Raw genomic sequence first — 14,989 nt, forward strand, 5'->3', positions numbered from 1 at the left:
GTCTCAGTTTTTTTTTTTTGTTGTCACTGTTTCTCTTTAACACCATCTATTTAGTGTAAATCCACAAATACTGGTACATTATATCATTTCAATTGCAAAACTATGACTCAGTCCTTTCCCATAACACTACCCATAATAAGTTAGCAAAAATAAATGATCCAAGAACAGACTGTTTAAAAAGTGTGAAAAGGTAAATGTGCTACATATTTTTGTAAGAGGATGTATTCAGAGGCTCTGCTTCAGGAAATAATACCAAAAAGCAAAAATGCTTAATTGCAAGTACAGATGCTACATTCAAACTGTCATTGAAGTATTACCAACAAAACACGCTTATTAAAGTAAATGCACTCATAATCCAAAGTTTCAAAATCTAACACCTTATTCAACAGGTTTGCAATTCACAATCTGTTCTTATAATACTACCACAGTGCTTCTATTTTTTTGTAAGAGGATGTATTTAAAGGCCTTGCTTTAGGGAATAATACCAAAAAGGAAAAATACTCAAATATATATATTTTTTTTGTTGAAGTATTGCCAACAAAACGCACCTACATAGGTAAACATACTCATTATCCTGAACAAGCTTTTTCAAAATCTTACATCATATTTTACCGGTCTGCAATTTACCTGTAATTTCCCAGAGAGATTTTTCTTAAAATAACTATAATTTGGTACTATTTACAGGGAAAAGAGGAATTTCTCTGAAAGAAAAGCTACGTTTTAAACCAAAATATTCACTCACTGTTGATACATCATCGGAAACTGAAGTTTCCATAAATGCTGAACTGTTTCATTGCCTGTAGACTAATTTCACATTAATGCATATCCAGGTGACCTTGCTGTGCACCGACTACAAGACTCTCTAAATTATGCTAGCAATTAATTAGAATTAATTAAATGGAGGCGTACCCGCTGAACACTGCCTCTGTTTTCCAAGTCGGTTCTTTTCAGGGAATTATAGGAAATTATTCTGAAATTAAAGTCTTGTAAAACAAAAGGTTACATAATGTCATCACACAGAATCATCCTGTTTGTGGAGGTATAAATAAAAACTGAAAAAAATTGCATTTAAGCAAAGTAGTATTTCAGAGAATGTCAGTCAAGATTTTCAGTTTGTATCCTGATCTGACGGACAACTCTTCCTCCCTAAACACCAACTACCTCTGTGCCATAAGCGAGGCACGTCACCTCCAGGCGTTGCTATGGAGATGCTGAAGCAGCCATTAAAACACAGTTTTAGCAGGAAACTCCCAGGTGCGACTGTGTGTAACTGAGTGTGAAGCAGATTATTACTCTTCCCTTCTCTGCTTAAATGAAGGTTAAAAAGCTAAACATCAATGATAAATCATCTTTGAAGACAAACTCACAGGTGATGTAGTAGTTGACGTTCCTCTTGAACTCCAGGCCCATGTAGTTTGGGCTGAACTCCTGGAACTTGATGGTGAATTTGATGTCCTTCTCGGGCTTGTTGCAGTTGACCAGGACGTTTGGATCGAGGACCGTACTGCAGCTCTCCGCCTGCTCCCTCTTCACCAAGTACAGCTTGTAGAACTCATAGTCTCTGCCTTGGTCCGCTCTGGGACAGATGATGTCCAGTTTGTCCCCGATGTCTGGATAGATCACCAGGCCTTTTCCAGCCACAAACCTGAGACAAAAAAAGGAAGACAAACTGTTACTAACACATAATAAAGAAAGTCTGGAAAAGCAGCCACATATTTCAACAACAGTTTATACAGTCTTAATACTTTGAGCTATAGGAGTTATGAGTTTATATCTGTCTGGCACGGGCTTTTAGGCAGAGCGTAGTTAATTCACCTCCACAAAAACGCAACATGTAGCAGCTTGACATTGTTCAGCGTCAGTCGACGGAGCGTTTCACACAAATCCTCTGAAGTTTCCTCTCGTACTTGGATCCGAATCAAAGCATACCAAAAGTTTGCAAGGAGGGAAACAAGATGGCCAGACACAAAATGGCTGCCGCAGGAACGGCTACAGATAGGATTACATCCAAAGAATGCCACTGATTCTTTTTTCATTTTTCTGGACTTCCATATAAGACCAGTGATTCCACATAATATCTAGGCTGCATCTGCTACTGAAGTCCGAGTTTCTGGAGGAAAACAGCTCGCGGGGGTCAGCCGTAAGGTTAAGGCTTCCTGGTTCATCTTCCCTCTGCCATGATCATCTACTGGAGGATTAAGATAATCCATCTGGCCTTACTGTACCTCTCCACCTCGCTCTCTGCTGCCAACTCAATCAGATCAGCTCTTGTTCTCTTTTATTCACTAAAGGTGGAGAACAGGAGGAGACCAAGTGTGTGTGTGTGTGTGTGTGTGTGTGCGTGTGTGTGTGTGTGTGTGTGTGTGTGTGTGTGTGTGTGTGTGTGTGAAGAGAGGGGGCGGACGGGGCACACTGAGTCCCCTCAGTGTGTTTGGGCAGTGGTGTGTGTGTTCTCTGCATGTGTGTGTGCGAGTCGGTCAGCAAAATGGGCTGAGGTTGCGGTCTGATGGGGGGGCAGACGGGCTGAATCATTGTTCTGGACTTGTTTGAGGCTTAAAATGTCAACATGGTTCAGCTCTGCTGTCCCAGTTAGCCAAGCATTAACCCAGACAGCCGGACTGACCACGGGTGTGTTTATGTATGTGTGTGTGTGTGTGAGTGTGTGTGTTGTGGTCGCAGACAGCGAGCACAGCAGCGGGGCTATCTGCTAGATCTGCCCATGCCAGCGGATTTAAGCAGGATTTAGCAGCGCGCAATGCATTTGTTGTTCTTCCTGATCCCTCACGTTTTAACAAGACATCAGGGGCTGGGCCTCCCTCTGTCTCTCTCTGGCTCTCCCTTCTTTTTTCTCTCTGAGTGTAATCTCACCTTATCTACAGCCCCTCATTTCATCATCACACACATCATTTCACCACTAAATAACTGACTCTTCAGACAGGCCCCGGGAAGGGAGGACTGCAATGCCTCCTGAAAGAGACTGATAGAGGAGTAAGTATACGGCGGGGGCTTATGATCACCGGCCCTCCTCCTCTGATGTTAAACACTGGCAAATGGCCAGCCATTGTAAGAAACGATCATTTAAAAAGTCCCATTTTTCTGAAGAAATACCCACCATGAAAATGAACATGATTGGATTAAGGCCTTTTCAACACGCATGGCCATTCTTCTTGGACAGGCGCATTACCAAATAAATGACTTCATTCATAAAAGAGATAAACGCAACATGAAAATCTCAAAAACGGTCAAAATCCTGTCCGTCAACCCCCACTTTTTTTTGTATGATGTCATGAAAGCATGCATGGATTGGACCTCACGTACGAGGCTTGGGAGCGGGTGAGACGTTATTTCCACGCTATTGTCTGATGCTCGTGGGGGTGAGGGGAGAGGAGGGGTTGCACTAATTCAAGAGCCGATAAGAGAGAGAACGCTGGGCATGCTTTGTCCTACCTCTCCTCACAATTTGCTGGTTTTCAGCACCACATATGCTTGTGTGTGTGTGTGTGTGTGTGTGTGTGTGTGTGTGTGTGTGTGTGTGTGTGTGTGTGTGTGTGTGTGTGTGTGTAAGCGTACATATGTTTTCATGCGCACGAGCGTGTGTGTGTGTGTGTGTGTGTGTGTGTGTGTGTGCCATGCCTGCGTACACGTGCGTGTGTCTATGAAGACACGGACACAATCAGCCTCTAATTGGATCTACAAGATGCATCAGTGAGGCATAAACAAGTTTCCATGGCAACATTAGGCTTTGTCGCTGACCACCCCCCCCCTCCTCCCCACCTACCCAATCTCAGCCCCCTCTATTTCTGCTCCCCAATCTCATTCCCTCTCGCTTTATCCTTCCCTCTCATTCACCTCCTCAACATTTCCCTCATTCTGTTTTTCTCTCATCCCCCTCTCCATCATCCTCCCCCTCTCTCGCCACACTCACAAAAACACCTACAGAAAAACAAGCAAGGAACCAGAGGGAAAAAAAGAAACACCAGGCAAACATCACAATTAGACCTTGATTTGTTTCACTCAACAAGTAGGTGTTTTTCTATTTTCTGGTTCTTTGTAGGGAACTTTTTTTCCTCCTCCAATTTTAAAAGAGTTAAAATTGCCTAAAAGCGCGCCTCTGAAATAAAACAATGAGCCTCACACCCGAGTACTCACTTTTACAAGCCATTTATTCCATTATCAAAGCAAGCCGCAACAATTTAGATGAATAATTAAGATTTCCAAAATCTTAATATCTTAATATCCCTGAAGGATTTAATCACAAGCTGGCCCCTGTCATTGATTCAATTTTCCGAGCAGGCCTCCGAGTTGGCGGTTAGATAGCTATCCTAAGTGAATTCTCCGCTTCTGTTTCCCAGCCTTTGTTAACTGTCTGCTATAATGAGGCTCTGGCTGCTGTGGAGGTCTGGAAGCGCCATCGCAGATGGGAAAGAAGCAACATAAAAGAAATAGGGCAGCAATTAGTGTTTAGCCCAGTTTAAAAGCCCTCCACTTGGCAAGCTGCAGCCCAGCTCCAGTCCAGGATGTGAAACTAAACTGGTGGGCTGGGACTTTGTCTCCCGTTTGTCTCTCTGTTGGCTTAATCAGCGCCACTCCGGTGCTACACACAGCCACGCAATGGAGAGGAGGAGACGAGTGACTGAAGATTATTGTACTTTTGAGGAGGTCGAAAGGGAAAGAAGGGGGGAAAAGGGAGGTTGAATTGCATCTTTCATTCATGTTGTCTGGAGACTTTTTAAAACCTGTTGATGAAAGAGATTTGAGTGCACAGAGGAAGCGCCGCGCAGATACAAACGATGTTTCTGGGAAATGACCCTGAACGCGAGAGAACCTTTATTCCCCTCATGTCAAACGAGGTGGATCTGCCTGAACCAAACACAATAAAGAGAATCATTTTCAAAACAACCAAATGAGGTTGGTTTTGTTTCATCTGGATGGCTCCACGGCGTGCTCAATCCTGTAAAGAGCTTATACAAACAGGCCTACGCTACAGCACAGCGGAGAGAGAACAGAAAACAACTGAGCGGAGGGAAAGAGAGGAGAGAGGAGAACCCCCTCCTCTCTCTTTTTACATTCCACTGGTGAATATGAGCACATGATCTCACATATGCTTCACCAACCCCCCCCACTCGCCACCTCCCCATACACATACACACACACGGATGTGAGAGCACACAAAAGCACTGTGGGGTGCATCCTGGACCTTCCCAGCCCAACTTCCCAGCCACCCCTATTCAAGCGCCCTGCCCTCACCGACTTTCATATAAAACGCCGCCTACACTAAGGCCCACTCAAAGCCCCTTACGGAGCCTCAAACCAGCCCTTCCCCCCCGTCTTCTCCGCCCCCGTCCAGTCAGCTCAGGCCTCTGCCCTGAGCATAGCACTGGCAGGCAGCCTCGGCCCGCTGAATGAAAGGACCCGAGACACAGGAACTGTGAGAGAAAGAGGCAGAAACGGCTCATATCAACAGAATGGTGTCAAATTGATTTGTTCCTCCTGAGCAGCAGCATGAGCACGCCATACATATCAATTAAAAACAGTCATCCTATACTACATATACAGGGGTGATCCATCTCCGCCTGGGGAACATGCCTGGATGCAGGTACTGCCACTGTCTCGTGTCTGCACTCTAAAATCTGACAAATTGATGGTACTTTAAAAAAGTCAGGGAAACTGATTGCCTTGAAAAATGTAAGTTAATACAACTATTAATCTTAATTTATGTATATTTTATACCTAATTGTTAAGTGTACTTAATTTAGTTATATTTACTTAATTTTGCAAAGATTTTGCAACTTAAAAATGACAAGTTTCATTAAATCAATCTTTCTAGGTTTTAGCAACCTCAGTAAACCGAGTTTACTGTGCTATATATCTGCGTTCTGCTGATTGCAAAATAATCAGTCATATTTGTATTTTCTTAAACATGTTTAGAAAACTACTTGCAGATCTCCTAACTTCGTGATTTGGCAAAATCGTCTTTGTCATGATAAGTCAGACTAACTTGGTTTACTTTTGTTTAAAACTTAGAGAGAACAAGGTTATTTAAGTTGTCATTTTTAAGTTGCAACAACTTCACAAAATGCTAAATTTCAAGTACACCTTACACTTAGATATAAAGCAAACATAAATCAAAGATTTATAGTTAAATTTACTTTCCTTTATCTAGGAAATCGTTTTTTAAAAGTATTTTAAGATCAACTTGTCAAATTTTCCAGTGCAACATTCAGTCTCTTTCCCTCTGGCCTTTAAAAAAACACATAAGTGCATCATGTAAAAACAAACACACACACTCCACACACAATCATCACCACAACAGGTACTCTATTCCCTTTGCTATCAGCGTGGTAATTATCACGCCAGGAAAAGTGTTCCCTCACCAATTATCATTTCTCTCTTACATTTTTCACAAAAATCAGTGTGGCTGCTTCCCCTCCCATTATCACAGATGACACTTTCCACGCGGCAGCCATATTTACAGCCGTTTCAATCAGTGCTCCATAAGCTCGCAGTTCCGACAGATTTTACGGCTCCTCGGGAAACATTACAGTAATTCACCCACATGACAGGGTCACACTTAAGTCCGTAAAGAACACAAAGCTGCGTTATGCAGAGTATTGTAGCTGAGCTCTTGTGTAAAACATATAGCGGTGGGGATTTAAAGCTGATTCATCGCCTGAGGCGCTCTACGTTTTGTGCAATCGCGGGATATAAACGCATCCCGTTCTCATTCAAGTCAATCAATATTAAATAATTGTCTGCAAACGGGGACTGTTTCAGCCTTAAACCGCTTTCAGATCCATCAAGATAGAGCCGCAAGCTGACTGGGCCTCACAATGGAAACATTCAAACGGCAGCCTCAGAGATGGCTTCGCTCTTGATGTGTGGTTAAGATCTGCTGAGCGCTGTTGACACAGTGTGATCATTTCATACTCGGGAGAAAGGCACGTATCATCAAACTGTCAGTGTGTTTGCATGGCTCTGGAGAAATTCGCCACATCTGTGATGCCGTCACGTGAGCCGTCGGCTGTACGGCAAACAGATCTGAAATCGGTTTTGATCGTCTCCCTCTTGCATTCGAGGCGGACGCCATGGGAAGGTGAGCTGGTCATAGGTCTGTGCCCACGGCTCAACCCGAGCGCTTGTATACATAGCTGGCTTCTGTCAGGCTGTCGCAGGGGCAGATGTTCTTAGGGAGGCCTGTCTATAAACACACACACATAAACACACGCCCCGCAGTATACACACACCGGTTTCCTCACATGTCAAACACGGTAAACAAGTCGCCTCAATGCCGGTGCGGGCCACACACACATAGAGCCACACGCACAAACACAAGGATCCTGAAATTAAGCAAAACAAGGCCCATCTGGCTCCAGGATTGTTTAGCAAAGCAGGAAGGATTTGACCCGTATTATAGAAAAGCAGGACAAACTCGCCAACGGGTAGTGGTATTGGATAAACTATAAACTCTTTCCAAGTCGCATTTAAACTCCAGTGGGCCAGACTTGGCAGCGGTGACTTGCTGAAAAGCAGAAAGCTTATTTTCCCTCTGTGCTGTCCCCATTAGAGGGACATAAATGAAGATGTCAGCGACAAAAAAAGAGAGACAGAATATCCTGAATTCCACCCTGCAGAGAACTGCTTTTGTACGTGTGAACACAGACACCCTCTCTCTCTCACAGACAAACACACACTAGCTTCAGTTAGCTCAGTCAACAGGCTGGCATGCAGAGCAAATCAGATTCAGCGTGACTCATAACAGTTGCACACAGGCGAGTTGCAACACACACAGACGCACGCTCGGACGAGCACACACCTCTCATGTTCACCAAACAAGCTCAGTATGCTTGCCCTCGATCACTGTCACATGAGGGGGCTAGCATCACACCATCGGCGGCCGTAATGAGCTAACAAGATGACGCCCAGATGGCCTTGCCACGAGGAGCACAGAAGTGGACGTTGTTACTAGACAAACAGGCTGAAGAGGACTGTCGAGCGAGAGGAGTGTCAGAAGTCATTAGGGAGGAGAAAGAGCATAATCTGTTTCTTCTTATGGCCTCTGTGGTTTCCGTCAACGCCGAGCCCATCCCTCTGTAAGAGCAGGGGAGTTAAGCGAGCATGGGTGTATGCGGTTGTGATTGAACGTCATCCACGGTATCACTGACAGCGAGAGAAGGCCCAGACTGTTGCTCTCTGCCTCTCCACTTATTCATCCCGGATCCCAGGGACTGAGCTCTTCCAGCTGGAGGGCTGAAGGGTGAGGAGGAGAGAAAAAAGAGAAGAGACGAGGAAGATTTGGCTCGACTAGACGAGAGAGCTTGGGTCAGTTTCAGCCCGAGTTTAGCCCTTATTCTCGGGGGTGCTCTGCGACCCCAAACACGCACAACCCTCTCGCCTCCTTGCCTAGTTCCTTCTCTGGCCGGGACACAACACATGCACACACACACACACACACACACACACACACACACACACACACACAGCCAGCTGCCTCCCATCACTGAGGAGCAGCCACAGATGGGCTCTGCATGCTCCGTAAAGATCTCTCCACAGGCCCAGTCTACAGTCGCTGCCAAACCCGCCTGGCCCGAAACCCACTGCATGCGTGCTTGTGTGACTGTGTGTGCGTATATACGTGTGTCCATACATGCCTGAGTGGGTGTGTGTTGGTGTGCCAGACACCCTGAAAGTGCCAGAGATGGTGTGTGTGTGTGTGTGTATAGTGGTGTTGGGGGGCTGGACAGTCGTACAGAGAGGAATCCCCCAGGACTACGAGCTGCAGAGCAGAGAGTCAAGAGCTGGACCAGGATGCAAGGTTGTAATCAGTGGCGAGCAGAGCAGGAGGGGGAGAAGGCAGGAGAACCTCCCAGACGAACAATAGCATCTCTCACACTCACCCGATTGTGTTTTGCTCCCACTTGGGGGAAGCGAAGAAGAAACTAGAATCCTAACCATTATCAAACCCACGCAGCTTGCCCGGGCTGTTACCCAGCAGCCATTTTCTGCTCTGTATCTCCAACCTCATCGATAAGCCCTCAGAAAGCATTTCTCAGGAAAAAAAACAAAAAAACAGCCGTTTAATGTTGCTGCTTAATCAGCACATCACATGTTCTAACAAACACACACACATGCGCACACACACACACACACAGCTACAGAATATACACTAGTTATTTTAAATTCTGTTTGACTTCGATAGAGCCAGTCATGGTTAAATTCAATTTTCAACAATTGCCCTCCTATCTCAGCATGGTTAAAAATTACTCGAGGGACCACAGTTTTAGACTGAATAATGAAGCAAAGTGAAAAGCTCATTGAGGATGAGAGACAGGCTACGGTTTGTAGTTAAAGTTGGCTAATTTTTTTAAACTCGTGCTTGGAATGAGTCAGCTCTCAGACGCACCGGTCTGGGAGTGGGAGGAGGAGGAGGAGGAGGAGGAGGAGGCTGAGTCGCCGTGCTCAGCAGTATTTTGGCACAGACACATCTGGGAATCAAATCAGCGAGTGATCAGCCACAAGACATCTCCCAAACAAACCTGACACCCATTACTAATGAGGTTTTTCTACTTCGACATTTTGGGAAATGCACTTATTCGCTTTCTCGCCTAGAGTGAGATGAGAAGATTGATACTGCTGTCATATCTGCTCGGTAAATATGAAGCTGGAGCGAGCAGCCGGTTAGCTTAGCTTAAAGACTGAAAAAAAAAAAAGAAAAACAAGGGGAAAGAGCTCGCCAGGCTCTGCCAGAAGGTAACAAAATCTGAGCAGCACCACCCAGTAACCCTGCTATGTGTCATGTTTACACTCTGGTTTTTGTACAGATTAAACAAACAGGGTATAATGTGTTAATTAGTGGGCTTTAGAGGCTGGTAGGCAGAATATGTTACCTTTAAACAGCCAGGCTACCTTTGCGCCTATTTCTACTCTTTAAAGGAATTACAAATCATCGTTTGTATATCAATTACTCGCCCTGTGTTTTGTTGAATGTGTGAAGAAAACTTCCGTTTTCTTGCACGTCTTTAAGGTGAACAAAGAATCCAAAAACAGAGAAAATTCCTGATGAATTGAAGCAAAAGTTGTCCAAATTTAACAACAGAAAAACTATATGAAAACATCCATTAACAAACTCACACAACTCATGCAGTATAATCTAAGCCTTGTTTATCCAGGCGTATGCTCAGTACCTCCCTAAAAGATAACCTTATCCAACAAGTAACTGAACTGAAAGTGAAATGTATCTATGCTCTCTCAGTTAGTTAGGTAGTTTGTATAACTGTGTTACTTCTGTGTTTTAAAGAGTTAGTTTGGATTCACCAAACTCACATAATGACACAAACTAACTAACTGATGGAGGCAACGGTAGACCAGCAGCTTCTGTGTTCAGAGAGGCAAAATTAGTGTTTTCGTTAGTGGAATTTGAAAAGAGCATATATAAGTTTTAATTTCTGTTGTCAGTTTCAGTTCAGATCTCAGTTTTTGGATTCTTCGTTCACCATGGAGGCATTCAAGAAAAACACAGTTTTCTTCACAAATTCAGTGTGATATGAGCACTGCAAAAATGGCCTGTCAAATTTAAGGCCAAACACCCTAGATTTAAGCATACTTGCACTTAAAAGAAGCAAATTTGGCTGCCAGTGCAGTAAGCAAATTTTGCTTGTTAAGATGTCTTAAAACCAGTAAAACTGTGTGACTCTCATTATAGCCCATAAAATCTTGAAATAAGATCAAAAGCACTAATTTCAAGCAATTTATTTAAGCCTAGTTGGACATACTAGTGCTTAAAATAAGGTTTCTATAGACCTGAAGTGGATGTTTCCTGACTTGTCTCCTGTATCTAGTTAAAAATAACTCAGAAAAAGACAAAGATGCTTAACAAGACCAGGCAAGTGATATTTACTTGAATTAAGTCAAATGATCTTTCCTAGTCAGCACTAGATAATCCATTTATACTTAAAACAAGACTAACTAGATTTTTTAATCTAAATATAAGATTATTACACTTGGTTAGATCGGCAGTTTTTGCAGTGAGGTGAGGAACTGACTTACAAATGTTCGTTTGGGGGGACGAAGTATTCCTTTAAGCCAGGCAAAGTTAATTGACTGCTGCTGTTATTTCATATTAAGCAACATGAGAGCAGTATCTCGTCTAACTCCCAGCGAGAAAGCAAAAGTGTATTTCCCAAAATATTGAATTAGTCCTTAATAGAAATAAGATGATATTTATGCTTGAAAGGATATTTATGTTTTTCCTTCCCCCACCCATCGACAGCAGAGGTACAGAAAAATTTGGGGTTTTGTCTCTTTCAGAGTACAGAAAATACTGCTTCCAGTTTAAAATTTATAGCAACACTTTATGATCAAAGGGGAGCTGAATCGATATTTTACGAGTCGGTATGTTGTTAACAGGTGTTAATATGACACAGCTACAGAGAGTCTGGGATACTGGAGAGAAACCAAAGCCTTCCTGGAAGAACAAAGAGAAGACATGGCGCACAGAAAGCAAATCAATCAATCTCTGCCAGAACACGTCTGGCTTTGACAGCACGGTTCTGAACCCAGGAGTAAAAGATAGCACGCAGCAAAGTTCAAAATACTTCCATTGTTCATCTGTCAGTGTGAGAGACAATTGCAACAGAGAGGGAGGGAAAATACTAACACAATATTTATCTTGCGTCCCCCCCTTCCCTCCTGACTCACTCTTTTTTAATGTATTCCTGCTATTGTGAGGAGTGCTGGGAGATGGATGGGTAGAGGAGTCCGGTAGGTGATATGTGTCTGCTACAAGCACAGTGCAGTCACTCACACATTTCCCCTGTCTCCAATCTCGAGCTACGGCAATAATTCAGTCACCAACAAACAGGGCCCAGGTTTTTTTTTTTCGTGGCATTTCAATTGTCGGTGGCTGGTGGTTTTTCTTCTGCATTGTTCTTGAAACTGCTTCCCTGGGAAACTGGGAAAGTCAAACAGCTGACGAGATGTCACCTCATGAACTCTCTCCTCAGTTTCACACACTCACAAACAGCCACGTCGGCGATCTGACACACACTCTCCCTCTCAAGCATTCTCTTTTTTCTTCTCTCACACACACACACACAATTCTAAGGATCTCTCATCAACTGCTTGTCAAGCTCAACGGCACACAGCGCTGTCTAAACAGGCCGCAGAGCTGCAGCTTCTCACATGCATCTGACTGTTGCCTTTCAGGGCTGGTGACATTTGATCGTATCACTTCAGACATGTGAGTCTTGCGATGGCTCCTGGCCTTCCCTTCGTTCACAAGTCACGGCGAAAAACTTGCAGTAAATCTGAGGGATTTCCGTCGAGCGCGAACACATTCCTTTTAACTTTTTTCATTTAGCCTACAGCGGCAAGAGCTTGGGAGAACGTGTGTGGTGCAATAAATTTCAGCTTTAACAGTCATTTCCCTGTAGCGATACCTGCTCACTGTGCATGTCCGTACCTGGGCCTCACACATGCCTGTTGTGACTGGTCACGCGGTGCTATAAGGGGAGCGTGTATGACCTGAGGAATTATCCTGTGTTCCAACAGGGACATATGCATGCATGAGCGCACACACATTCTTGCATGTGCATGTACGTTGCACATTCTTGAAAAGCCAACAGTAGCGAAACAAGAGAGGATAGGCCTCTCTGTGTGCGACTGACAGAGTGAATTACACGGTGAGCTAAAACACTGGCTTCCTGTCTCACACAACAGCACTGGATGGCTTTCAGATGGATTTCGTCGAATCTTGTGCAAACAGTGAGTCAATAATGGGGTAATGGCCAATCGTTGCTAGGAAGAACAATTCACGAGTGATTTGCGGCGAAAATGTGTGTTTAGGGCACTTTGCACCACAGTCTGTCGCCCAGCCATAACAAGGGCGTGCTGCCAATAGGTTCCGTTTGCAACGGCCTGACAGCAGGTATTTAAATATTTCTGAGCTCTTACTGTGTGACTACCCCATCGCAGGCGTCTGAGAGAAAAAAAAAATCACTGATGAAAAGCTGATAATTCTGTCTCTAACGATTCGGGAAGCCATGAAATCAATGACAAATTTGTGTTCTGAGCAAACGTACAAGACATTTTAATCCTTCAGCACTTTGCCTCAGATATTTATGTCTGTCGCCCGCGCTTTCATTATCATAAAGCGTGTTTAATATTTCTCAGCTGTGTGAGAGGACCGCCACACTACAGATGATTGAGTGCACTGGATTTAGTGGCTCTTTCTGTCTCCCCTTGTCTTCCTCCAGCTGTGTCCACGTACTTCAGGACCTATACACACGACAGAGAGAGAGAGGGCAACAGGGAGAAGCAGAGAGGGAGTGTTGTTGGAGGGGGACGAAGCACTGTGCAAGCACCGAGGACATGGTGCCAACCAGAGAGGCCCACCGTGCCTCAGTCCCATCTCTCCAGCTGAGGGCTTTGATTCGCCTGATTGTCTCCAATATTGAGACACACAATAAACACAACACTTGGCGGCCATTTGCAATTCTAATCAGTCCCTCTCAACTGGCCTGGACAACCCAGCTACAGCCCTCTGGGATATCACTCATCTGACTGCAAAATAATGACACAATCATCGCCATGGCTACGCTCCTGCTGTATCCCATGAGCAGGAGCACAGTGAGGATATTAATACACAGGAGTGCTTCGAGGACTAAATGAATTAGCCAGGAGATTAGCTGGATACCAGGTTAATGAATGTGCCACGCATGCAACTTCTCTTGTCTAGCATTTGGGGGAGTGTTCGCACCTCCCATCACCAAAAATAACTAGCAAGTAGACAAGCTAGCAGGTCCACACCTGCTTCTGCAGGGCAAGCCACAACAGGATTTCAATAAACCATCTTTTTTAAACGTGGGGTTCTGCCAGTGTAAACTTTGGCTGATTGTTTCTTGATAAGGCAGCAAGTTGCAGATTCCCACTATCTGATTTTCACTCACTGTAAAGTGACGATAAAGCTGCGTGCAGGCCGTGATATTATCGTTATCAGCCGTAAGCATGTTGGACCATGTAAAAAAGTTTGTTTTCCGGCATTAACAATCACAAATCAATATAATTTAGGACATGTAAGATAAGCTAAGAAATAAAGCTTTAACACACTGTCCCCAAATCATACATCTGTGAATAATAAAAGCCCATCTGTTGGCTGTTCCGGTGCTGTTTTCATTGACTTGACAACATGATGGTAATAGATGCTTGCAGATAAATGAGAGCAAAGTGACATGCAATCATCCACGTTTTAGTGGCCTTGATGTATTTGCTTTAACAGTCTCCCGGAAGATGAGAAACTCACATTTATTTCAGAAAAATAACAGGCACATCTTATGAAACTTGCTATTTGACTTGCAAATCATTTAGATGATTCATAACTGTGCTCGTCTGCTTTCCCGAGCGAGCACGAGATCACGCCTGTTCGTCCAAGTGTGTGTGTGTGTGTGTGTGTGTGTGTGTGTGTGTGTTGGCACTTTGCAAAGAGGCATGTGAATGACAGCCTGTCAGTGAAAGAGATGTCATTATCTGGCTGATGTCTGTGTGAGTTGTGACCAGGGGCAGGGTCACATCGCTAGCGGGGGGGAGCTGACACTCTGCGGACAGGAAACATTACTTTCTGATTTCCCACTAGAGGGGAAACACTCTTGTCACAATCTGCAATGCCACTGTTTGACCTTCTTTGGAGGTTACCGCAATATGCGCGACATAACAGTGTATCTGAGTGCAGCACACTCATGACAATAGCGGGAAGATACTTATCTCTGAAGCGTTTTTCGCAGGAGCTTTTTTTTTTTAAAAGAACAAAACATAGTGGGGATTTTTTCCTTCTTTGTTCGAAAAGCCTTGGAGAGAGGAGTTTGAGCAAACCTTTCCCCTCCCTGTCCTTAGCCTTTGACTTTTTCTGTGTAACAACAATGCAGGGGGTTTTAGTTCAGTGTCCTGCAGTCGATCTGTTAGGGCGCTGATAAGAGAAGCTGATGGATAGGTTTAATCA

General features: G+C 44.3%; 1 protein-coding gene across 1 annotated transcript in view; it reads right to left on the reverse strand.

Annotated features, from left to right (window-relative positions):
• efnb1 (ephrin-B1) overlaps positions 1-14,989 on the reverse strand; it is a 68,463-nt gene that overhangs the window by 38,010 nt on the left and 15,464 nt on the right. The window contains exon 2 of the mRNA XM_042493378.1: positions 1,368-1,645. Coding sequence (XP_042349312.1) covers positions 1,368-1,645 — 278 coding nt within the window. The remainder of the gene's footprint in view (positions 1-1,367; positions 1,646-14,989) is intronic.

This window comes from Plectropomus leopardus, chromosome 9 (assembly GCF_008729295.1).
Source record: "Plectropomus leopardus isolate mb chromosome 9, YSFRI_Pleo_2.0, whole genome shotgun sequence".
In the NCBI taxonomy this organism is placed as follows: Eukaryota; Metazoa; Chordata; class Actinopteri; order Perciformes; family Serranidae; genus Plectropomus; species Plectropomus leopardus.